General features: G+C 43.2%; 1 protein-coding gene across 3 annotated transcripts in view; it reads left to right on the forward strand.

Annotated features, from left to right (window-relative positions):
- GTF2F2 (general transcription factor IIF subunit 2) overlaps positions 1–23,919 on the forward strand; it is a 115,692-nt gene that overhangs the window by 49,987 nt on the left and 41,786 nt on the right. For all 3 annotated transcript variants that reach the window (XM_053305685.1, XM_053305684.1, XM_053305686.1), the window contains one exon: positions 6,238–6,319. In XM_053305685.1, coding sequence (XP_053161660.1) covers positions 6,238–6,319 — 82 coding nt within the window. The remainder of the gene's footprint in view (positions 1–6,237; positions 6,320–23,919) is intronic.

The following is a 23,919-nucleotide window of genomic DNA, read 5'->3' on the forward strand; positions in this document are numbered from 1 at the left end:
CATGTTTAGAATTAGTGTTAAAATGCACAGCTTTGTATCTAATATGTTTGCATGTGTTAAATTTGCTTTTTAGCTAAATGTGGAAAATGTAGTCTGTCCAGGCTTGTTTTCTATGATAGAAAATACTTTTCTTGTAGGCTAAACCTTGATAGAAGGGGTGGGTAGTTTATTTGTATTATACTATTTATTTTTCAGTTCTATGAAGAAATTTAATATAGATTACCTTGTTTTCTACTTTCATGTGAAAGCATGTGGGCAGGTATGTAATAAATCTTGATATATCCTATAACACTACAGCTGAGCTACACTTCAGTGATGGCGGTGGGGGGGGGGACAAAAGATGCTGTTGAAAATGCTGCCTCGATGCCTGTTGTGGCAGCTGTAGTTGTAAAGCTCAGTCTTTTTCAATTGTCTTTAAAGACTGGTTCTTCTTTTGCAAATATTTGCAACAAAATAACGAGACCAGGGGAGCTAGACGAGCTAGGCAAGTGTCGACTTCTTCTTCATTAGAGAGGCTGCTAGATTCAGAAGGGCAGCATTTGCAGCCAGGTGTTCCACAGCAAAGCAGAGAATTAACACTGTCAGCCTCCTCTGTACCCAGTCCTCTTAAACAGCAGTTATAATGGTGGCATGTCACTATAAGAACAAATCTTTCTGGATGCAAAAGTCAAGACAATGGCTTTCATTTTTTTCTTTCATGCTTTTAGACTGCCCTGTTTGTGACAAAAGGTACTCCTATGCCTCAAGGTGTTACCCACATAACTAATACCCACTAATAGTGGCTCCACAGACAAAGGACAGTGGTGCTAATCTTTTTACAATGTGAAATGTGGATTTATAACTCTTCTCACAATGTCTGTGTCAGAAAGAAATGAAAATTTCCTCCTAGAACCCATGTAGTACTCAGGACTCCAGACAGAGCCTTGCTAATAGAGCAAAGAGGCACCTTTTAACAGTGGTGATCCTCTTTCTATAGCAGGAGGAGAGCAACTGGCTCTATCCATCCCCAGCACAGAATCCCTCCACTGGCTTTTGTTGGTGTCTATCTTAGGTTTCTTTTTTGGACTGTGAGCCCTTTGGGGACAGGGAGCCTATTTTTTGTCTGTCTGTCTGTCTGCCTATTTTAGGGAGCTTTTGTTGAAAACCGGTATATAAATACCCTTCAGGAACCTTAATTCCACTGCTCCAGCTGGGACTGCAAGAACAAAGGCATTTCACATAAGTAAGCAGGTAGGAAGGGATGTTCTACATAAGCCAAAATAATTACAGGGGGACTGTATCCTGGGCTAACAGTTGTCCTTTACTCAACAGGTTGTAGCAGTGTCTCACACAAACAGGAGACAGGGTCGCTTTGTCACTGGAGCACTAGCCAGGGTCAGGTGGGAGGTCCCAATAGCATAAAGTTCTCCTTGCTCTTTCCCCTTCCACAGTTTCTGCTGGAATAGTAGTACACCAAGCAATGGGGAGACATGGATGACAAGGTGGATATGCTAGGGAAATCACCAGTAGATGCTACCAAACAATCAGTGAGCATTGGGGAAGGTGTGACTAGGCGCTAGGAAGGGAGCTGGGCAAGATGAGAGGTGTCCTGGGATATGCCTGGGTTAGATAATTGTCTGAATGAAATAACTGGTTTGTGTGCTAGTCACTGACTATTGTTTGTGGTATCTTCTTGGCTGACCATCTCATGAAGACTGCACAGCAATTTCAGGGTTGTGGCCATAAAATATCTTCTGAGTCACCTTTTGACATGTTCTCTTAAGTATGGAATGCAGAATGAGAGGGTAAGAGGGAGGGGTGGTTGAACACAAGCCTAGCTGAAGCGCCTCTGACGCCTGAGGTTGCAGGGCGAGCGGCTGCTCTATCCCTGCAGTGAACAAAGTTGCACACAAGCCGTCTCTTCAGTGCCCTGAAATTGCTGTACTGTCCATTCATCCTGTGTAATGGATTACCCTGGCCTGCAGTGCACTGATCCCACCATCTGAATGGAGTGGAAAGAAAGGTGGAATAGAGTGACGGGCTAGATGGTGGCCATCAGTGGTGCTAGGTTTTGTTTATAATGCAAATATTGTGACTGTGCTGCTGAGAGAGCATAAGATCACAACGGTGTTTTGTGGGTACAAGTGCTGATGTAGCAGCCTGCCCAAGTGTGGCCCATAAACCAGGAGGTTCCTTATTCCAAGCTTAGCTATGCAAGTGAGCTCATTAGGTGGCCTTAGGCTGTTCCTCTATTCTCTCAGCCTCTGCATGTGCCCCCACCTCCCAATCTTGAATGTGGGGGTTAATAATGCTGACTGGCTTTGACAAGGTAATTGTAAGGAGTACTGAGATAATGCACGTGAAGTGCTTTGAATACTAAAGTGCTGTGCACACGCTAAAGACTGCCAGGCTGTCGGGATGCTTCTGTCAGTTCTTGGCTGTGCTCCAAGATTGGCTACAGTTGGGGGCATGAATTTCAGAGCAGGCTGATGCGAGTCAGAGGGGTCAGAACATGGTCAAGACACGTTGGGTTTGAGTTCTGGATCAAGATGATGAAGATAAAAGGCCAGAGGCAGAGGACCTGATCAAGGACAGTCTAGTAGATACCAATGAGGCATTCCCAGTTGCTACTTGGAAGGAGTTGCTCAGATTGAGGAGCCAAGCCTAGAGCAGTTGTTCCATAGAACCATCCAGTCTGCTTTTGGTTCTTCAGGTTATCTGGACTGAAAGGTTGCAGTACCAGCTCCACGCTTGATAAAGGTGGTACTGCCATGCAGCAGAGATCAGGCAGGTGGTTCCTTCAGCCCGGTGGTGCTGGACTGAAAGCGCTATAGCCCTGCTGCCAGAGTTGTAGGTTGGAGATGCCTGGTGCCTTAGAGCTTCCATCATTGGGCTTAGTCCTGCACCTTACAGCAACTGTGTTGTGGGCATGAGAGACCAGGAAGTGCCAAGGAGCAAGGTCATTGGATGTGAGGCCAGGGACAGTGTTAGTATTCAGCAGCGGCTGATGTCACACACAACCAAGTGCTCTATTCTTCCAGTTCTATAGGGGCACAGCTGCTCCATTTGGCTGTGAGTATAAACAGTCACTATTGAACGCTTGTACTAGCCTTCTACTGTATCTTATGGCCTCGCTCATTAGTGCTCCTCTGTCTCACAGGGCATGCTGGAGCCTTCCACTCAGGCTAGACTCCTTGGCCCACCTTTTACCTGTAGACTAAAAGGCCAGTCTTTTACCTGTGGACCTATCCTGCTACTTGTAGAGGTAGGCACACATGCTGTTTCTTGAAGCAGGATTGCAGCTTTGGTGGCTATTTTGGAGGTCTTAGGCTTCATGTTTTAGCAAGCTATTGTTTTATTTTGTTGTTGTTGTTGTTGTCACTCTGCTGAATCTAGGTCTCAAGTTCCTAATCTATGAATGAACTTGACTTGTATTCAGATTAATGCAGCCTTGCCCAAAAGATCTCAGGGAGCGGTTGCCCAGTGTCCATTCCACTCACTTGAATAACTCCCTTCTCCTCACAGAAATTCTCTACTGTGCTTCTCTTTTCTCCCAACAGGGAGGGAGTTGGAAGTAGTGCTGAGCTGTATTCTACAGTGGCGATGGCAGTATTCTTGCACATAGCTTCTGGAACACAGCCCTGGCTTAAGCAGCCTGGTGTGAAGCCTTGAAAGAGCCAGGAGTTCTTTGAGGCCAGACAAAAGAATGGGGACTTGCTGGCGGTGTCTGGTGGGGGCGGGGAGGGGGAGGGAGAGGGGGATTTATACTTACCACAGGCAATCAGATGTGTCTTTATGTAGTCGTGAATTAATATACATCTTTGTTTCATAAAGTGTTTCCTGGCCAACATCCAGACTAATGCTGTGTTTGTGCAACAAACAAAGATGCATTAGTGCAAGATGGTGGCGTTGCTACGCAAAGTTGTGGGGATATTTCCAGTTATGCTCTTGTGCAAAACTATCCTGCAAAACATGCAAGAAAGAGGTTTCACAGGAGGAGGCATGCCACCTTGTTGTACAAGCATGTTTGCCCGAGCACAGGAGCAGCATGCAGTCCCACCACCCTTGCTTCATCTTAGGCTTGGCCCTCAAACACTCTTTGTATCCTGCACACTGCTGCTGATTGCAAATCATGACAATCACTTGTAGTACGAATGTGACTCCTATTAGTACATGATTAATAGCCTCGGTGTGAATGCATCCATGGAAACACAGATTAAAATAGTATGATCCGGATTTAATCCATCAATGCTGGGCTGTCTGGTACTGGTGCTTTCTGTTCCTAATGTACATCACAATTCAATCCTGTTGTTTTATCTAAGTATAATGGATGGAAATTTTTAGGAAAGCAAAAGAGTGTGTATAATGCAGCACTAGGCAATTAGAATAAATGATATATATTAATCTAGTTTGCATAATAATGTCATTTATTGGTGGGGGGGGAAAGCTGCAGAATTGGTTGAGATGGTGATAGGCACAAATCATACCTATGCATCTTTAAAGTGAGATGCCTATGTGCCGAAGTGGTGGTGAAGATGGCAGAGTAGAAGAGAGTTTCTACCAACCATAGACTCCCCCTGTCCTTACAAGAACAAAAAGGTCTCCTCCACCCCCTCACAAGCTCCAGAATAATCCTGGACAAAGTCTGTAAATATCCCATACTTCTTAATTTATCCCTGAGAGCAGGGTTGTAGTGCAAGCCTTCCAAGCTTCTCTTGCTTACCAGTTCCCTTGAAGCCTAATCTTATTTTTTCCCTCCAACCATGGAAGCAAGGCAAAATTGAACCCAGAGACAATATGTTCTCCCTGAAAACTCTGTCTCTGAAGCAATTGCAGAAAGCTTAATGGAGCTCAGGAATCTTTTTCTGAGCCCAGTTTCCCCCAAAGATTGATTCATTGTTGGGGGAAGGAAGGAGGGTAAAAATTACTATATTGAATGCGTCCAATAGGATGCATATTGGGACAACACTCTTCACCCCCCCCACACCAATGTACATATACGCTGATGGGATCTGAGCTGTCAGTGATGGACCAAGAGAGAGATCTTGGAGTTGTGGTCGACAGCTCATTGAAAGTGTCAACTCAGGGCACGGCTGCTGTGAAAAAGGCAAATTCCATGCTAGGGATCATTAGGAAGCGGGTTGAAAATAAGAATGCTAGTATTATAATGCCCTTATACAAAACTATGGTGCTGCTGCATTGGAGTATTGCATACAGTTCTGGTCACCGTATCTTAAGGATATTGCAGAACTGGAAAAAGTGCAGAAGAGAGCAACCATGATGATCAGGGGCTTGGAGCACCTTCCTTATGAGGCAAGGCTACAGCATCTGGGGCTCTTTAGTTTAGAAAAGAGGAGACTACATGATTGAGGTATATTAAATTATGCATGGATTAGAGAGAATGGACAGAGAAAATGTTTTCTCCCCCTCTTACAACACTAGAATCAAAGGCCGTCCCATGAAACTGAAGGTTGGGAAATTTAGGACTGACAAAAGGAAGTACTTTTTCGCACAGCACATAATTAATCTATGGAATTCTCTGCCACAAGATGTGGTAATGGCCACTCGCTTGGATGACTTTAGAAAGGGCTTAGACAAATTCATGGAGGACAGGTTTATCAGTGGCTACTAGTCTGGAGGCTTTAGGCCATCTCCAGCCTCAGATGCAAGATATCTCTGAATATGCAGGGGAGCAACAGCAGGAGAGACGGCATGCTGTCACCTCTTGCTTGTGAGCTTCCTAGAGGCATCTGGTGGGCCATTGTGTGAGACAGGATGCTGGACTAGATAGGCCTTGAACCTTATCCAGCAGGGCTGTTCTTATGACCACTTTTGCCCATCTTCCTCCCCCTGCTCACCATTTCTTGAAGGTTCTGTTAGTGAATACTGTATTGGAATATCAAGAATTTGCAAGATTGTGCAGAAAAGCTTGGAATATTATCATTGTGCATAAATTTTATATATTCTGTTTGGAAAAAATAAAGATATAGGAAAAATATTTTCAGTACATTTGAATTTCCTCACACACTGGAATAAAAGCAATATAAAGCATAAAGTCATGTGTTAATATCTGATATTTGTTGTTGATTGATCTGTTGTACAAATCAAGCAACTCTGAAAAATATTGAGTTTATATATCTATATATCTTTGAGTAGGATATTAGAGATGTTACATTCAAAGAAAACTTGTAAAAATGGTTGAGTGTTCACCTTTGCATGAGTTTTGCTGCTAATCTGTGTGTGTATTTTCTGTTTAAGAAAAACTATCATTGGAAGGAATAGTGGTCCAGCGTGCAGAATGCAGACCTGAAGCTAGTGAAAAATATATGAATTTGAAAAGGTGAGCCATTGTCACTATTTCCATTCAGTCTGTTATATGGTACATATCTGAGTAGCTATATTGTGGCTTACTATAAATTGCACATGTACTTTATTTTACAAGGTCATCTTTTTTCTTTTTGCTTTTTTGTGCCAAGAACAGCCCTCTAAGACTAATGAACATACACACCCTGCTGTGTTGTAAAGTGAGCTGTAATGACTCAACTATTCTTGTTTTGCTCAATCTACCTACCTCAAACAGGCCTCAGAATGAAAAAACCAAGTTATTCTAGTAAGAACTAATCAGTCTACTTTCCTTTCACTGTCTCTATAACTGGACTAAATTTGGTTCAAATAGAGGTCCACACGTTAGATTTCTTGCACCTCAAATGTTCATGCATCCATCATCTTGGATTGGGGTGAATGACATCATCACAAACTACACAATTGGGGCATTCTTATGTGTCCCTACAGCTGTAGCAAATTTGGTTCAAATCGCGTAAGCAGTTCACAGGTTAGTCCACTTGCGGCTCAAAAAGTTTATGCATCACAAACTACGCCGTTGAGGTGTTCCTGTGTGTCACTCACTGCAACTGTACCTAATCTGGTTTAAATTGGTTGGACAGTCCACAAATTAACCCGCTTGCGCCACGGATGGTCATGCAGCCGCCATCTTGAATTGGAGTGGATGATAGCATCACACACCACACCATTTGGGCATCCCTATGTGTCCCTACAGCTGTAGCAAATTTTGTTCAAATCGGTTAGGCAGTTCCCAAGTTAGCCCACTTGCCCCTCAAAGGTTTGTGTCCACCATCTTGGATTGGGGTGGATGACATCAACATCCACATAGTGGAGCACACATAGACACACAAACAGAATTCTGGGTGATCTCATAAGTCTACTGAAAAGTAGGCTAAAAATGTTTGTGGGATGCAGGGGGCAGAATGGAAATAGCACCCTGAACACTTTCTCTCCTGCTTGGTCGTCTTGTTCCCTGGTGAACTATGGGGAGGAATCATCTTCCATCTGCTATCTCTTTGGCTTGCCTCAAGCTATACATATTCCTGGATAATTGTTTTCGTCCTCTGAACTTATTTAAAAATTTTATTCTGTGAATTTTTTTAAAACTTTATTTGTTTTAAATTGTGCACACCACCTAGAGATACACATATCAGGCGGTATAGAACTATGATAGATAGATAGATAACATAGTATGTTTGATCTCTTAGAACTCTTCAACTATATCCATGAATGTTTTTATGTTACAGAAATATCAACACAATTCTGTCACTTTTTGTATAATTACACATTAATTCTTAAGGCATTGGGCACAATCAAGGGGACAGCATCCTGCTGGAAGGATTACCATAGACCACTGTTTCACCCCACTGCATTCGTACAGCTAGTCAAGCCATTTAAAAGGATCAGAAGAGCTGCTTAGGTAGCTTGCACCTTAGTGAGAAGGAGAGATGAACGGGGATGGAGATGTGAGAGATGTGCACACATACGTCCCAATGCTCAGGTAAACTATACGCACCCACTCCACATCAGGAGAGGAGGAAACAGGCTTCTGTTGAGCCCCATGGTGATCCTTTTTTGTGCCAGTGTCGCACACACACTTGGATGGGTTGTGTCGATATTCTCTGCATTGTTTGTTGTCTGTTTCTTGAGTGGCAATTTCCTCCCCTTTTTGGTTTACGTGTTCAGGGCGTCCCTGTCTCCCCCCCCCCCCCGCCCCGCCCGCCAGTTGATGTGTGTGTTTTATACATACTAAAACCACCATTTTGGAAGTGTCTCTGAGTCTCATGCAGTCTTTCTTTGGCTTGTTACAGCACTGTCATGAGGCAACATCCTTTTGATAAAATATTCCTAATTAAGTCCCTGGAGAATTTCTCAGTGCAAGTTCTGAAGCAGCACAGAAATATATTTCATTAAGTTGTTAGCATGGAACCACTTTTACCCTTTTTCATCTGTGTATCAGAAATAAGAGTGTAGTTAGATGTCTTCTGTGCTCGTTCTATTTTAGCCAAAAAAAAATCCCTACTAAACAGTTATAACACATTTTTTAACTTTCTTTGTGTGTCGGATTTTGGAAAATAATTCTCAGTAGGAATTTTGTGAGAGAAAAAGAGAACAGAATAGCCAGGTTGCTGTGTTTTGGAGTGGGTAGCAGCTGTGTCTGTGAGATTTCCCACCTCCTGTGAAGTATTATTAAGGCATACAACAGCTTGTAACAAGCCAGTCCTGTTGCTATTTGATAACCCTAACTTGTAATCATATCATTCTATTCAAAGAAAAATTGCTAAAGGGTTTTTTCTACATTGATGTTTTTAATGCAATAAATGCATAGTTTCTCACCTGCTGCACAAAATCCAGAATTCTTAAGGTAGTATTTTGATTGTTGGGATATTGCATTTGTATGAATGTATGAGTGTAGGATGGGGGAGACTGTCACGGACTGGTTTGGTAGTAGTTCAGGAAGGATCTAGGTATCTTAGTGGACCATAAGTTGAATGTGAGCCAGCAGCTGAAAAATTGCTATCTTGGCTGCATTAACAGAAGCTTAATGTCCATATCATGAGAAGCGGGCCTTAAGATCCAGATCTTCTTTGGAGGTCCTCCTCTGAATGCCCCTGCCAAACAAGGTGAGGTGGGTGTCTAGGGAAAGGACTTTTTTGGTGGTTGAACCCCATTTATGGAATAGCCTCCCCAGTGAGGTTCGCCTGATTTTATCATTTTAGATACCAGGTAAAGACCGTTTTGTTCACTCAGGCAGAGTTCCCTGTAACAGGGATTAGCTCCCAGAATCCCCAACCAAAAACTAGCTGGGGATTCTGGGAGTTGTAGTCAACAACATCTGGGAATCATAGAGACATAGGAAGCTGCTAGGGGTGTGCAATTCAGGTTTTCGGTGATTCGGTCCGGGATCCGAACCGAATCACCCCCGTTCTGTTCTGTGCCGGAATCTGGGCTACCCGAATCACCCCTGATTCGGTTCGGATTCGGATTAAATCTGGATCTGAATCGATTCGGGTAAGAAAAACAGGTCCCAGGGGCAAAATGGTGGTGTGGTGTGGTAGTGCCCAATGGTTGGAGGCTACCACCCAAATTTCAGGGGAATTGGGCAAAGGGCTGATTTTTGGGGAATTTTTGAAGTTTTCGTGTCTTTGGGGCAGATCGGGGGCATAGCGTGGGATCTGGGCAAAAAGAGTGGGGTGGGGTGGTAGTGCCTAATGGGTGGAGGCTACCACCCCAATTTCAGAGTGATTGGGCAGAGGGCTGATTTTTGTTGAATTTATTCAACAATCGGGGGCATAGCATCCCACGCTATGCCCCCTGATTTTGTTGAAGTTTTGTTGAAGGAATTGTTGAAGTTTACGCGTCTTTAAGGTTTTTCCCCATAGAGAAGCATTGAGGTGTCAGCAAATGAGATTTTCAATGAAACACCATGAATCCACTCTAATTTGCTATCATAGAATCCACACTCAGAATACCTCTGAAACAACAGAACCCTGTACTCCATGGGTTAGAAACCCATGGGGGTGGTTGGCACCCTATGTGCACTACACTACCACTCGCTCTGGGCCACCCCAGCACCCCCCAAGTGCAGTTATGGGGCTGCTGAAAGCTCCATGTATACCCTATGAGGAAAAGCCTTAAAGACGCGTAAACTTTAACAATTCCCAAAAATCAGCCCTCTGCCCAAATCCTTTGAAAAAATTCAGGTAGCTTCCTTGACCCTACCTGGCACTACCACCAACCCCACACTGCTCTAGGCCACCCCTTTGCCCCCCGCGTGAAGCTATACATTTGCTGACACCTCAATGCTTCTCTATGGGGAAAAACCTTAAAGACGCGTAAACTTCAACAATTCCCCAAAAATCAGCCCTCTGCCCAATCACTCTGAAATTGGGGTGGTAGCCTCCACCCATTAGGCACTACCACCCCACCCCACTCTTTTTGCCCAGATCCCACGCTATGCCCCCGAACTGCCCCAAAGACACTAAAACTTCAAAAATTCCCCAAAAATCAGCCCTTTGCCCAATTCCCCTGAAATTTGGGTGGTAGCCTCCATCCATTAGGCACTACCACCCCACCCCACTATTTTGCTCCTGGGACCCGAAATTCGAGCTGACGTCACATCAGACCTTTTTGCATTCAAATCAATGGAGGCAAAAAGGCGGGAAATTCAAAGAGACGTCATCCTGAATCACCCTAATTTTTCAGGCACGAATCAGGGATGATTCGGCTCGGCCCCAAAAAATATCGGGGGACAGCGGGGGTGATTCGGTTCGGACCCAAATCACCTGAAATTGCTCGTTTCGGGCACAGATTGATCTGTGCCCGAATTTTTTTGCACATCCTTAGAAGCTGCCATCTACTGAGTCAGACCATTGGTCTATCTAGCTCAGTATTGTCTTCACAGACTGGCAGATGCTTCTCCAAGGTTGTAGGCAGGAATCTCTCTCAGCCCTCTCTTCCCTGTTAGAGGGTACACTGCAGTCAGGCCTTTTTAAATGCTGACTCTCAGATTTGATTTTTTAAACTGATTTTAAAGGAGGTTTAAAATTGCTTTGTATTGTATTTTGTATCTCCTCCCCCCCCCCTTTGGTCTGTTATGATTTACTGTGTTATATATTTTTATTTCATGTGTTAATGTTGTGTTGTGAGCTGCCCAGAGGGCAATTTGTTATGGGGCGGCTAACAAAGTGTATTATTATTAAGTATTAGTTCTACTTTTTCCTGTTTTGGTCAGACCTCTCTTGGAATACTGCATCCAGTTCTGGGCACTGCATTTTAAAGAGACATTGATAAACTGGAACAGGTTCGGTGGAGGGAAACTAAGACAGTTGAGAAGTCTGGCTATGCTTAGCCTGGAGAAGAGAAGACTGGGAGGCGGAGGGAGATATGATGATCGCCATCTTCAAATATTTGGAGGGCTGACTTATATGTTCTCTGTTGCTCCTGAGACCAGGACTAGAACCAATGAGTTGCAATTACAAGGAAGCAGACCTAAGCTAGACATTGGGCTGAATTTCCAAACTCTAAGAGGAAAATCCCCTGGCACAGCTGTTTGACAGTAAAACAGTCTGCCCTGTACAGTGGTGGGCTCTTCTCCTCAAAAGGTTTTCAAACAGAGGCTTAATGGCCACATGTCATGGATGCTGCAGCATAGCGGGGTGGGCAGCATGAGGCTCTCCAACTGTTGTTGGACTACAGCTCCCATTATCCCAAGCCACAATTCCTTGTAGGTGGGGAACATGGGAGTTGTGGTTCAACAGCAGTGCAGAACCTTAAGTTTGTTCACCCCTGTGCTAGATTCCTGCTCTGAACTGGGGATTGGACTAGAAGACCTCCAAGGTCCTTTTATTGATTGATTGACTGACTGAGTGTTAGATTTTATATATCGCCTTTCATTAAAAACAATCTCAAGGCGGTTTACAAAAGTTAAAACACATAATAAAAATGAATTTAAAGTATTTAGCTAAAAATATAAAAACAGTCTGATATTAAAATATATAATAGACAAATACAGAAACTATACATGGATAAAAACTCTTAAACTCTTTTCCAACTCTTAAGGTTTTTCTAAGGGCTCTAAGTGCATTACCTTGTATTGAGGAAGATGAAATTCTTCTCCAGGTTCTGTAGCCTTGGGGTTGTGGTAGTGACACAGGCACCTGTTGGGTATTGCCTCTGCCGTGATGTGACTATTTGAAGGCTATACTTTTCTTTGCTTATTGGTGGTTCTGTTTTAGAACCCATGTGTTTCATGCAGGAAGTCCTAGACACAATCCCCAACAATTTCAGTTAAAGGATGTTGGATAGCAGGACTGGGAAGCAGGGGCGTAACAAGGCTGGAGTGGGCCCAGAGACAAAATTTTAAAATGGGCCCCTTGCTGATACGCACACCCCCACACACTTCGCAATATATAGTCATGTGACTTGTCTCTGGGGGGCCCCCAGGCAACCGCCTCCCCTTGCCTAATAGTAGTTACGCCCATGCTGGGAAGGACTTCTGTCTGAGACCTTAGAGGGCTGCCTCCGGTCACTGTAAATACTTGGTTAGATCTCCCCATGGTCTAATATAATAGAAGACAGCTTCTGTTTATAGTGCTTTAGGGACTATGCTCATTGGCTGAACCACTCCAACATGGGAGCCTTAAAAATAACAAAGGAGCCAAGAACAAGGCTAAACCACCCCCCCTCCTGCACCTGTCCTATGCCACGTTGTGAACCTTTTAGGTTTTGACTTAATTCTTTGAAGGCTATTCATGACAGTGTCTGATGTACTTGGGCCAAGAACTTACTGGCTATTTGGGTAAATGCACAATTAGATACATGTATGCATGTTGGTGTTACTAGTTTTCACTGTTTAGGCTTGGATTTAATAGCATTGTTGCTTTACTAAGATAATGGTGAGAAATGCTTTGCTTTTCCCCAAGTCCCCCCACCCAACAGGAGTGTTTAAACTGTCATCATCCCTATCTTGCTGCAGCTGAAGATAATTCCAGTGTTGTAAGGGATTGAAAGAGTTGTCCTCAGCTGGACTTTCTACCCAGGCCTCTTTTCACCACTAGCAGAGGGAGATGACTTTAGCAGGTAGTGCTGTTGGGACATCAGCGGTAGTCAGCAAAAAAGAAAAAGAAAAAGAAAAGTCAGTGTACTGGCCCTTAGAAGTGATCCTTAAAAGAGACTCTTTCTGAGTGATCAGAGATGAAATGTCCAAATGGGAGTGTTAATAAGTTCTCACAATGGCAAAATTACTGACAAATTACTACTTTCCCCTCCAGAGGTTGGGTACTTGACTCTGAGCTTAGAAAGATGAAGTTACTCTGTAGGACTTCTAGACTAGATTTTGAAGATATTTCCTTACTAGTAATTTGAGGGTAGTGTTTCTTGGTGGGGCAGGTGTTGCCAACTTCCATGCTCTTTTGGCCTCCATTCTGATATCACCCTGCTCCTCCCGCTGTTGCTCTGTGGTCAGAAGCACATTGGGCTCTTTAGGACTGTTACTCTCTGTATATAAGTGTCCTCTCTGTATAAATCTGTTTCTGCCTCCACTTGCAAGCTGTTCTTACTTTCCCTGACAGTAAAAAGCAGTGAGATACCACTGCAGTGCTCTGCATATTGCCTTCAGGTACAGCCTTACTGCTATTTTTACTTATCACAGGCAAGAAGTGAATGTCTGGTTTACAATTAGACTTTAAAGTCCTCTAATTCACATATTGTGAATTGTACTTCAAGGACTGATGTATTAAGATTTTCATAATTTTAAATAATAAAGAAGCTTCTCCTTTTCTACCTTTCTCTTCAAACTGTTTTGGGAATTCCATTTGTTATGTAAATATTCTGGGAGCTCTGGAACATTTATCTTAAAATTTTATGACAATGTGTTTAAAAGGATTTTAATTGGTTTAATTAGCCTGTTGGGCATTCAGTTAGCTTTGTAGTAGGATAATGCACTTGAACATTCAGAATGAAATTTGGTACACACTCAAGACTTGATTGTATGTATTAAATTCAAATATCTACTTGACACCCTCTATTTCCAAGGGAATAATGAAAATGCAAAATATATTATATTAGTTCTCTTACCCTGTGTGGAGGAAACATACAGGTCTGATTCTCACCCATCTCCAGCTACTTAGCATGGCTTTCCATTTTCAAGGCAAATAGTTTGCCTTGAAAATGGAAAGCCATGCTAAGTAGCTGGAGATGGGTGAGAATCAGACCTGTATGTTTTCTCCACACAGGGTAAATAGGAACTAGGTAGCTTAAAAGAGGGGGAAAAACAAAGGGGGAAAACTACCTGCCCTTCACTTCCAGCATGTCAGTTCAATTATGATTTGAGTTCTCCACCCAGCTACAGTTAATTTGAAGATCCTATTTCCTGCCTCATAACTAGTTAAGCCTCAAGATATCTGAATAAAATTATATGTGTACATTTGGGACACTGGTCTATATATCAGGTTTGAATTCTACCACTCACAGCAGACACCCATTTTCAAGGGAAGTAGGAAAGAAGGGTTAAAGTGTGCAATATAATATCTCCCTTGAAGACTGAGAGACCAGAATGAAAGTTGGTGTGCAAATTCAAAATGAACTTTCTCTCTCTCTCATGTACAAACACCTGATCAACCCCCCCACTCTGTGTGTGTGTGTGTGTGTGTGTGTGTGTGTGTGAGAGAGAGAGAGAGAGAGAGAGAGTGAATGAATGAATGAATGAATGAATGGTAGAGGTAGAAGACTGTAATGCAATGGTCAAACCAGGGCTTCTCAAGTATTGTGCATGATTAATTATGCCAGAGATTATTATTTTTTATTGGCATGGCACATGAGTTGAACCCCCTACTGTTAGAGGAGCAGTTTGAGGACACACAAGATGAGAGAAAACTGGATGCAGGAACTTTCTGCAGCAAGAGCCATCCTGTCTTATGGAAGGGGAGCCCTAGAATTTAACAATGCTTCCACCTGCACACAACCAGAGGAGATAGCCCTGCCTCTGTCCTCTGATTTAGAGGTTGACTCCCCAGAACATATAGCAATAAAGGAGGGCATTCCTTGCTACCCCACTAGTAATTTGAGGGTACTGTTTCTTGGTGGGGGCAGGTGTTGCCAACTTCCATGCACCTTTGGCCTCCATTCTGATATCACCCTGCTCCTCCCCAAGTCTTTGGGGGCAGCCAAAGGTCTGCTGAAACTGAGAAGTAGGACAGCCCCTTTTAAATAACTGCTTTTTCAGGGAGGGAGGGGGGTATAGATGATAAAGTCAACCTGCCAGCAGTACTATTTAAGCCCTTAGTTGACTCCAGATCATTGCTAAAGCATCAGCCTTGAGTGTTGCTCCTGGATGCCCTGTATCCAGCCTGAATCCACAGTGAGCTGCCTATGGCTGTGTTCTCTTGTCTGGATTACTGCAAGCCTCACCAGTATCCCTCAGCCACAGTCCGGATCCATTTTCTTATATCTTTTGCTACGTAAACCGATTTGAGAAACCTTTTTGTTGAAAAGTGGTATAAAAACCCTTTTTAAAAGATGATCAATTTTTCATACTCCTTATTTATATACTGCTTTTATCCATTTCTCAAAGTGATTTACATCACCCAGTGAATGAGAATATGGTTTCCTACCCCTAAGGGGCTCTCGATCTAAAGCTAAACACACCTGCAACAGCCACTGTGACAGCTGCTATGCTGCATTGAATAGGAATAGTTGCTATCTCTCTGCTAAATATAAAGGAACCACCTCTTTGCCCAGTTAGTGGGCATAGATCAAGTTACCATATCACATAATTTTTCCCCAATGGGTTTTGAAAAGCTATTGATTGTAGCTGTGATTTTGTTTAGTAAACCTGATCCTGTTTTGGATTCTAGAGAACTTGCTATAATAATTATTATCGTTATTATTACATTTATATCCCGCTCTTCCTCCAAGGAGCCCAGAGCGGTGTACTACATACTTAAGTTTCTCTTTCACAACAACCCTGTGAAGTAGGTTAGGCTGAGAGAGAAGTGACTGGTCCAGAGTCACCCAGCTAGTTTCATGGCTGAATGGGGAACTGAACTCGGATCTCCCCAGCCCTAGTCCAGCACTCTAACCACTACACCACACTGGCTCTAGGACTCCCTAACAAAGGGCTAGTACAGAAAATACATTCCGTGCCTGCACAATTGGAAAGAGGATACAGCAAGAACATGTCTTTCCAACTCCTTTTCAGCATGTAGAGATGCCATTTGGATGAATAACCTTCCCCATGCAATTAAGGGATGTGCAGGGAGGCTGTTGTCTGTGGAGGATGTCAGGATTGGCTGCTCTCAGAGTATCCTCTAGCTAATCATGTGGACTGGTAAAACATCATCTGTACTGGTCTTTACCCTTCGTACTCCATAGAGATGTAATACGTTGGTAACATGCCTGTCCATCTGCTGGATATGATGGATGAAAATCAAGGTAAATAGTAATAATGAAAGGGCCCTGGTTTCCCCCTAATGGTTTATTGGAAGAAACAAATCCTCCTACATCTGGATTGTTGGACTCTTTAGCTGGCCAGGGCTTCAACAACTGCTGGGAAGAAAAGCACACATCCCTGGTGTTTGTAATTTACTCCTTTTTAAAAATGTGAACTGGTTTTAGCTTCTGTGTGTTTTGTAGCCCTTCCGCAAATGTGTTCCTCAAGGCCAAAAGCTCTCCACAGAGCTGAGCCCTTTACAGAGGCCAAGCAATTATCACACATTCATCATTCTGTTCAGGGAAGAGGCAAGCATTGCCAGAGCTGAGAAATTACATCCTTGTCAAGAAGAGAGTGTGAAAAAGAACCTTGCTCTGTCTTTAAATTCTAGCATAATACTTGTGCTACATTCCTACAAAAAGTGAGAAAAATATTTTTGTAAAGTTGTATTTTAAAGAACAAATACCTGACAAATCCAAATACCTTTGGATTTTTGTGACTCAGTTGAGAGCTGATGGCAGAAGATGCAAAGTCATTAAACTGTCTTTCCTGACTATTATGTACTTGGAACCACTTGGTTTCTAGTTCTGTCAGAATAAATATCCTTTTCATCTCAGTGCCAAACTTTGTCCAAAGAAAAGTTTAACGTAAAGTCTCCTTTATGTAAAGTCTGCTGTTCTCTATTTGCCTTATCCTCAAAGGACATTTACACTCCGTAGGGTCAGGTAGAGTTTGAATTAGGGCACTTGTTTGCATTTTAGTATGCAGTATTAGTCTTTCTTGCCCATCCATCCCCTTTCGTAACAGTCTATAATCAACTTTTCTGTTAGTTGATCTATGGTTCATTCACTCATTTGACTTGGAGTTCTTACCTTTGTACAAAGCAGTACCCTTTGGCCATGAAATAAACCAGGAAATGACATCAGTGGAACTTCAGGGATACTGTGTAGTGTTTTTCCTATACTGGATGAAGTGCTTTTTGGTTTTCCACCAGGCCCTAATAGCACTTCACAGTACTTGTTGCAACCCGATCAAGCTCTCTTTAAGGAGAAAAAAGTCCCTTTCCATTTATGGGAAACAAGGTGGCGCTTATACCATCAAGTACTGCCACTTAAGGCGGCTAAGCCATGGCTCCCAGAGGACCAGCATGAATGCCCTAAAATCACCTGCAAACAGAAAGCTAGTGTGCTAGGTAAAACATTCAGGGAAACCCACTCACATTTCTTAAAAGAGTGTGTGGTAGCCAAAAGAGTGTGGCAGGGAGTAAGCAAGCTGTTAGAGTGGCCTGATTTGGAAAAACAGACTTGGGAAGAACTAACCTCAGGTTTGAGCGATAGAACCTCCTTTCGAGGTCCCAGAAAGAAACCTTCAAGGAAACAGGATGGAACGGGTGCCCTCATACTAGGGAATTGGAACGTCCCCCTTCTCATAATCAGGTTAGTAAAACTGTATGTCATTTATGCAATGCTGCATAGGAATAGGGAGGGAAGACGCGACCAAGAGGTTCACACAGATGAGACAGTAAATCTCTTCTGGAAAAGTTTGTATGGTTATGTGCAAAAAGACAAGAGTATCTCTTCTAAACAGCAATGGGACAAATTGTGGAAATGGACGTCGGACGTAACCCCCCTGATTACCTGGTGTGCCTTGAACCCCCGAGTTACAGTACTGCCTGCATATACTTCATAACCTTGTGAGTTTCCAAATCCTTGTGTGTAAATCTTTGTAGATATATCATGTACAAACAACCACTTTGTATATAATTGTGCTTTGGCAATGTACTGTATGCTTTGGTAGTTTGTTGGTTCAATAAAAAAAATCTTGTCCTATTTTTTTTTTTTAAATCTTGTCCTAATAGCTGCTAGGTCTCTCAATTGGATGTTTACCTGTGCCGTGCATGGTATCCCATACATGCTTTAGACTACTGCGTTGTCTGCAGGATATAAGATGTGCATGCAGTTTATGATTAAGGAAAAAAAGTGTAACCTGTCTTTCAAAGGCTTTATCAAAGAGAGGACACAAAAAACACAATTAGATGCTGTTGTATTTGAAGATACTTCCATTGTATTGGGGAAAAAGAGCTGCACAGCTCTGTGCCTGCATTGGGAGATGAACTCTAACAATGGGCTTTTAACTGAAAATGCAAAAGTATGAATAGTTTTCAAATCTGCTTTTGAACAGAGTAACGCAAAATGCAAGCAACTAAGACCCTGAAGTGAGACTCGTGAGCTGCAGATACCACCCTCCCATATTCCTAGTATCTTATATTTTAATTTATTTTAATTGCAAGGTGCTTTGGAAGCCAAGATGTTGAAAAGTGAATTATAGATAAAAGATAAATGGCCCAGAGATGGTTTATCTCTATCGCTCTAGATAAAACTCCCAGAGACAGAAGTTTGAGGCAGTCTACAAATTTGAAAAATAAAATAAATAAAAGCAATAAGTAGACATACTGTAAAAAGGATTAAGTATTGAGTGGTGTTGTTTCAGGGAGTTCATTTTCAGGGAATTGGACGTAAAGCCAAGTGTTTCAATATATTACAATATGACTCCTCTTCCCCCCATGAGTAGATACTTCAAAGGGAAGACTGCTACCATCTGAACAGAACCAGGTTCTTGTGTACTTGATCCAGGCTTTTTCAAAACTTGCCTGTGCTATTATTAAATAATAGCGGAAGAAGATTTGATTATAAATTCATTTGATATGACAAATCCCCAAACACGATTTTACAAATGGCTGAAACATGTATTCTCTGGCTTCCCAAACAGGAAGCTCTATAATAGGATTTCTCTGAAAGATGTGTATGTGAATGCTACATTCATGAAGGCATTTACTTGTTCTCTGCTATGGTAATGGTATTTTAAGAGTCCTCACTTTTTGTACTGGGCTGCAGAACTTTTACAGTTCTGGAACTGTGGAGCCTCCTCATCTGGCATGACATTCCTTCTTCCTTGTGTGAAATTGAATCCCCCCCCCGCCCCCCGGCAATATATACTTAAAGCCAGGGGCTAACCAGATGGATACATATGGAGCATGAGATCAACTTTATTATGGTCAATGACTAGTCATATATGTATGGGTATAGCTAACTCTGGAGTTAGGAAATGGCAGGTGTTAGAGATGAGACTGTGAGGGTAGAAGCTCAACATAGCCTGTTTGTTTGTTTGTTTGTTTGTTAATTCAATTTCTATACCGCCCTTCCAAAAATGGCTCAGGGCGGTTTACAGAGAGAAATAATAAATAAATAAGATGGATCCCTGTCCCCAAAGGGCTCACAATCTGTGGTGAACTGTTACTGAATAATTGAGGCACATCCATGGAGTTTATATCCAGTGCAAATACATATGCAGAAACAAACCCAGGACACGCAGTCTGTGTATGCCAATCCAAGAAGAGGATTGGCATATACAGAGTGGATGTCCTAGATTTATTTCTGTGTGAGGTAGGAGGAATAGCAAAGCAATCTTGTTCGCTATAAACCGTGAGATGAAGGCAGGTTGAGTATCTACCCTCTTATTACTTTTATTATTATTATTATTACATTTATATCCCGCTCTTCTTCCAAGGAGCCCAGAGTGGTGTACTACATACTTGAGTTTCTCTTTCACAACAACCCTATGAAGTAGGTTAGGCTGAGAGAGAAGTGACTGGCCCAGAGTCACCCACCTAGTCTCATGGCTGAATGGGGATTTGAACTCGGGTCTCCCCGTTTCTAGTCCAGGACTCTAACCACTACACCACACTGGCTGGAACATAGGAAGCTGCCAAATAGTTAGTCAGACCATTGGTCCATCTAGCTCAGTATTGTCTACACAGACTGGCAGCAGCTTCTCCAAGGTTGCAGGCAGGAATCTCTCTCAGTCCTCTCTTGGAGAAGCCAGGGAGGGAACTTGAAACCTTCTGCTCCTCCCAGAGCAGCTCCATCCCCTGAGGGGATATCTTACAGTGCTCAGTCTCCCTTTCATATGCAATCAGGGTGGGCCCTGTTTAGCAGGCTTACTACCACAAGACCAACTCTCCTCATGAAGATGCTGAAAGGCATCATCTCGTACTGCGCAGGAGATGGCAATGGTAAACCCCTCCTGTATTCTACCAAAGACAACCACAGGGCTCTGTGGTCGCCAGGAGTCAACACTGACTAGATGGCACACTTTGCTGCTGCTGCTCTTCTGCCACTGCTTCCTGGGTTGGTGGCATAGGGCCTGAGAATGCTGAGCACTCACCCAGCTGGGTAGGAGAGGAGTGTCCTTTTCTTTCGCCTCAGGCAGCAAAATGCTTTGGTCTGTCCTGCTGGGGCTGGATTTTAAAAGCTTGGCAGAAATGTCACTGACTTGGAAGTAGCATTCTTACTGGAGTTTGGCTCAGGAGCATCTTATTTCAACTCTTCAGCAAAAGTTTAGAATGAAGTTGGTTGGTTATTTGTTTGGGAAGGTAATTCTGGTTGTTGCTTCCCTTTTCTTTTTGTGGAGGGTGTTATGGTTTAAAGGCATTATGGGAAAGAAGGACTTGGCTGTCCCTAGATGGTCCTTGTTTGGCTTCCCAAACATAGGATCTCTTAATCTGCTGACCCAAGGTGAGCAAGGACTGTCTGATGGACATCTCGTTGCAGTTAGGGGTGCACAATTTGGGTGCACAATTTCCCCCCATATGCCAGCACTTTCATTTCCTGCTGTGATAGTTTTCTGTGAGTGTTCATTTCAGTGGATTGAGAAGAGAACAGCTCTTACTGTTCAGGTTCCAGTGTTACCCTGTTCTCTCATGTGAATGTCCCTATAAGTCAGAAGGAATGCTCGTATTGCAGGTTCCATGTAAGCTGCTCAGCATTTCCCAAAAGAGGAATAGGATATAATTCAAACAGGCAGAGGGGGGAGTCTTTGTACATTTGTACGGTGTGGCAGTAACTGCAAGACTTTCTCATCTTTACTACAATCCCAAAGCATTATTGAAAATAATGATGCGTTACTCCCAGGTTTATGCCTAGACACCTCTTGTGTGCCACTGTCAAAATGAGGGAAATGTCCCTCCTGTGCAAACCTGCCTGAACAAAGCGTTGGAACTGTGACTACATCCTTCTCCTTGTTTTGCTACAAGCACAAAGAACTCTGAAATGCCAAGAGTGGACTGAAAAGATCCCTGCAGGAGTTGAGCAGGAAGGAATAAACTCCTGCAGGGAGCGTCTTGTTCCACTTGTAGTCCCTTTAGCAAAACAAGGAGAGGGAGGTATCCACAGTTCCAGCCTTGTTATCGCCTGAAACACGATCTGAGCACGCATCATAGTGTGTTTGCTGTAGGAGTGCTTCTGCTTCTGCTACTGCTACTTATCATGTATATAGCCAGCCTGGGTTTCCTCCGTGGTGGAGATTGTGCTTTTCTTGTTCCATGTTCTGGGTGTGTGCTCTCTCTCTCTCCCTCCCTCCTTGGCAAGTCTTTCTTATTCTATTGTGGGAGAGTAGGGCTATATTCCCAATTGTGGGGAAATGTAACATACTAGTAAAGGCTGTACCCTGTGAAGGGCAGTGACTACATTCTGTCTGTAGTGTAGGATTAATGAGAGAGGACGGCCTGCATCACTCAGGGGAGGCAGACAGAGGAGAGAGTATGGCATATGGGCATGAGCAGGGGTGGGGGCTGTCTTACTTTATGCTTAACCCTTGAGCATACCGCTCTGCAGTTAAGCAATGAAGGTGAGCTGGGATTTCTCCTGGTATCATTGTTACTAGAAGTCTGACGCTGATTGTCATAACAACAACTAGCTGCCATGCTGTTTTTAATTGGCATTGCTGTTTGAGGCCAAGCATGGATAGCTTTCACACAGAACTACCAAGGTATTGTTAACACCTATTGCCACCAGCTATATCTTATCACCTTGTTGTCCCTAGTCTTGTCTTTCATTATTCCTATTTCCTGTTGCTGTGTCACTTGTTTCTCTCCATGAGCAGGGTCTGGAGGAAGAGCTGGATAGCCATGGCATCTGCAGGACCCAGTATGCGTATACTGTGGTGTGTGTGTAAAAATAAACTATAATAAGTTACGCTAATAAATATTGGCTCAAAAGCCAGGTGCTGCCCTGCCCACAGTTTAAAAGACAAGACCATAAGGAAGGAGGAAGGGGAGAGGCAGAGGTTAGAGAACGGACGGAGAGGTGTGTGGATGCTGTTTAAGCAGTTGCCAAGAGAGAGAGATGCGGATGCTGAGAGAGAGTGAAGAGAGGCAACAAAGGAGAGAGGATAGTGGTGTGAAAGAGAAGGCAAACCCAAGATTTTTCCAAGAGGACAGTACTGGCAGAGCAAGATGATGCATAGGTAAATGGAAGATAAAAAGGGGAAGGGTCAAATAGTGAAGAAATTTCACTATTTCACTAGGAACAAAGTGTGCTTTTACGGTAGTGTACAGACAGGCATCCTTTTGTGCCTGACCCACTGGTTGTTCCTTATGGCCTTCCCTTTTTATGTCATGTGAGTATTAAGGTGCAAAGTGCCTTTGAAGATTTTCCTTGCTTCACTGTAATCCCTTCTTGTGATGGGTGCTGATGGCCATAACAGTGATTATATTTTGCCATTTAAACCTCTCTGCTTTATTTCTCTACTGGGATACTGATTTCTGCATTTCACTCCATCATGCAGTGTGTGCTCTCTTCAAACATCACATTAGGTTCAACAGGGTCAAGGAAGGTTGAATTCTGTGCCTAAATGCAACCTCGGTCTCACTGAACTCTATGGGGTTATTCAAATTCTTATCTCCATGTACTTTAAGTTTCTAGGTTGCTAAAGTGAGAAGTTTACCAAAAGATACCATGGCTTGTTTTCTGTTCTGGAAAGTCCATTGTAGTAGTACATTTAGCAGTATTTATAGAGAGCTTTTTGAATGTTCAATGCACTTTATATACATTATCAAGAAAATTCTTCCAGTGGCTTTATTACATAGTAACTTATATACTGCACAGGGGCCTGTTTTTCTAACAGTGTGGCATCCATGCCTGCATACGTCTCAAATACAGATACACACTGCTTTTGCAGCTCCATGGCTACTAAAAATGATGTGAGCATGGAAGTGACCATCTTCCACTGCACCCTAGAACATAAGAACAGCCCTGCTGGATCAGGCCCAAGGCCCATCTAGTCCAGCATCCTGTTTCACACAGTGGCCCACCAGGTGCCACTGCAAGCCTACAGGCAGGAGTTGAGGCATGCCCTCTCTCCTGCTGTTACTCCCCTGCAACTGGTACTCAGAGGCATCCTGCCTTTGAGGCTGGAGGCGGCCCATAGCCCTCCAACTAGTAGCCAATGATAGACCTCTCCTCCATGAAGCTATCCAAGTCCCTCTTAAAGCCATCCAGGTTGTTGGCTGTCACCACATCTCGTGGCAGAGAATTCCACAAGTGGATTATGTGTTGTGTGAAAAAGTACTTCCGTTTGCTGGTCCTAGATTTCCCAGCAATCAATTTCATGGGATGACCCCTGGTTCTAGTGTTATGTGAGAGGAAGAACAATTTCTCTCTATCCACTTTCTCCACTCTATGCATGATTTTATAGACGTCTAGCATGTCTCCTCGCAGTCTTCTTTTTTCTAAACTAAATAGCCCCAGATATTGTAACCTTGCCTCATAAATCCCCATTCAGCCATGATACTTGCTGGGTGACTCTGGGCCAGTCACTTCTCTCTTAGG

The sequence above is a fragment of the Hemicordylus capensis genome, chromosome 3, assembly GCF_027244095.1.
Source record: "Hemicordylus capensis ecotype Gifberg chromosome 3, rHemCap1.1.pri, whole genome shotgun sequence".
Classification (NCBI taxonomy): domain Eukaryota; kingdom Metazoa; phylum Chordata; class Lepidosauria; order Squamata; family Cordylidae; genus Hemicordylus; species Hemicordylus capensis.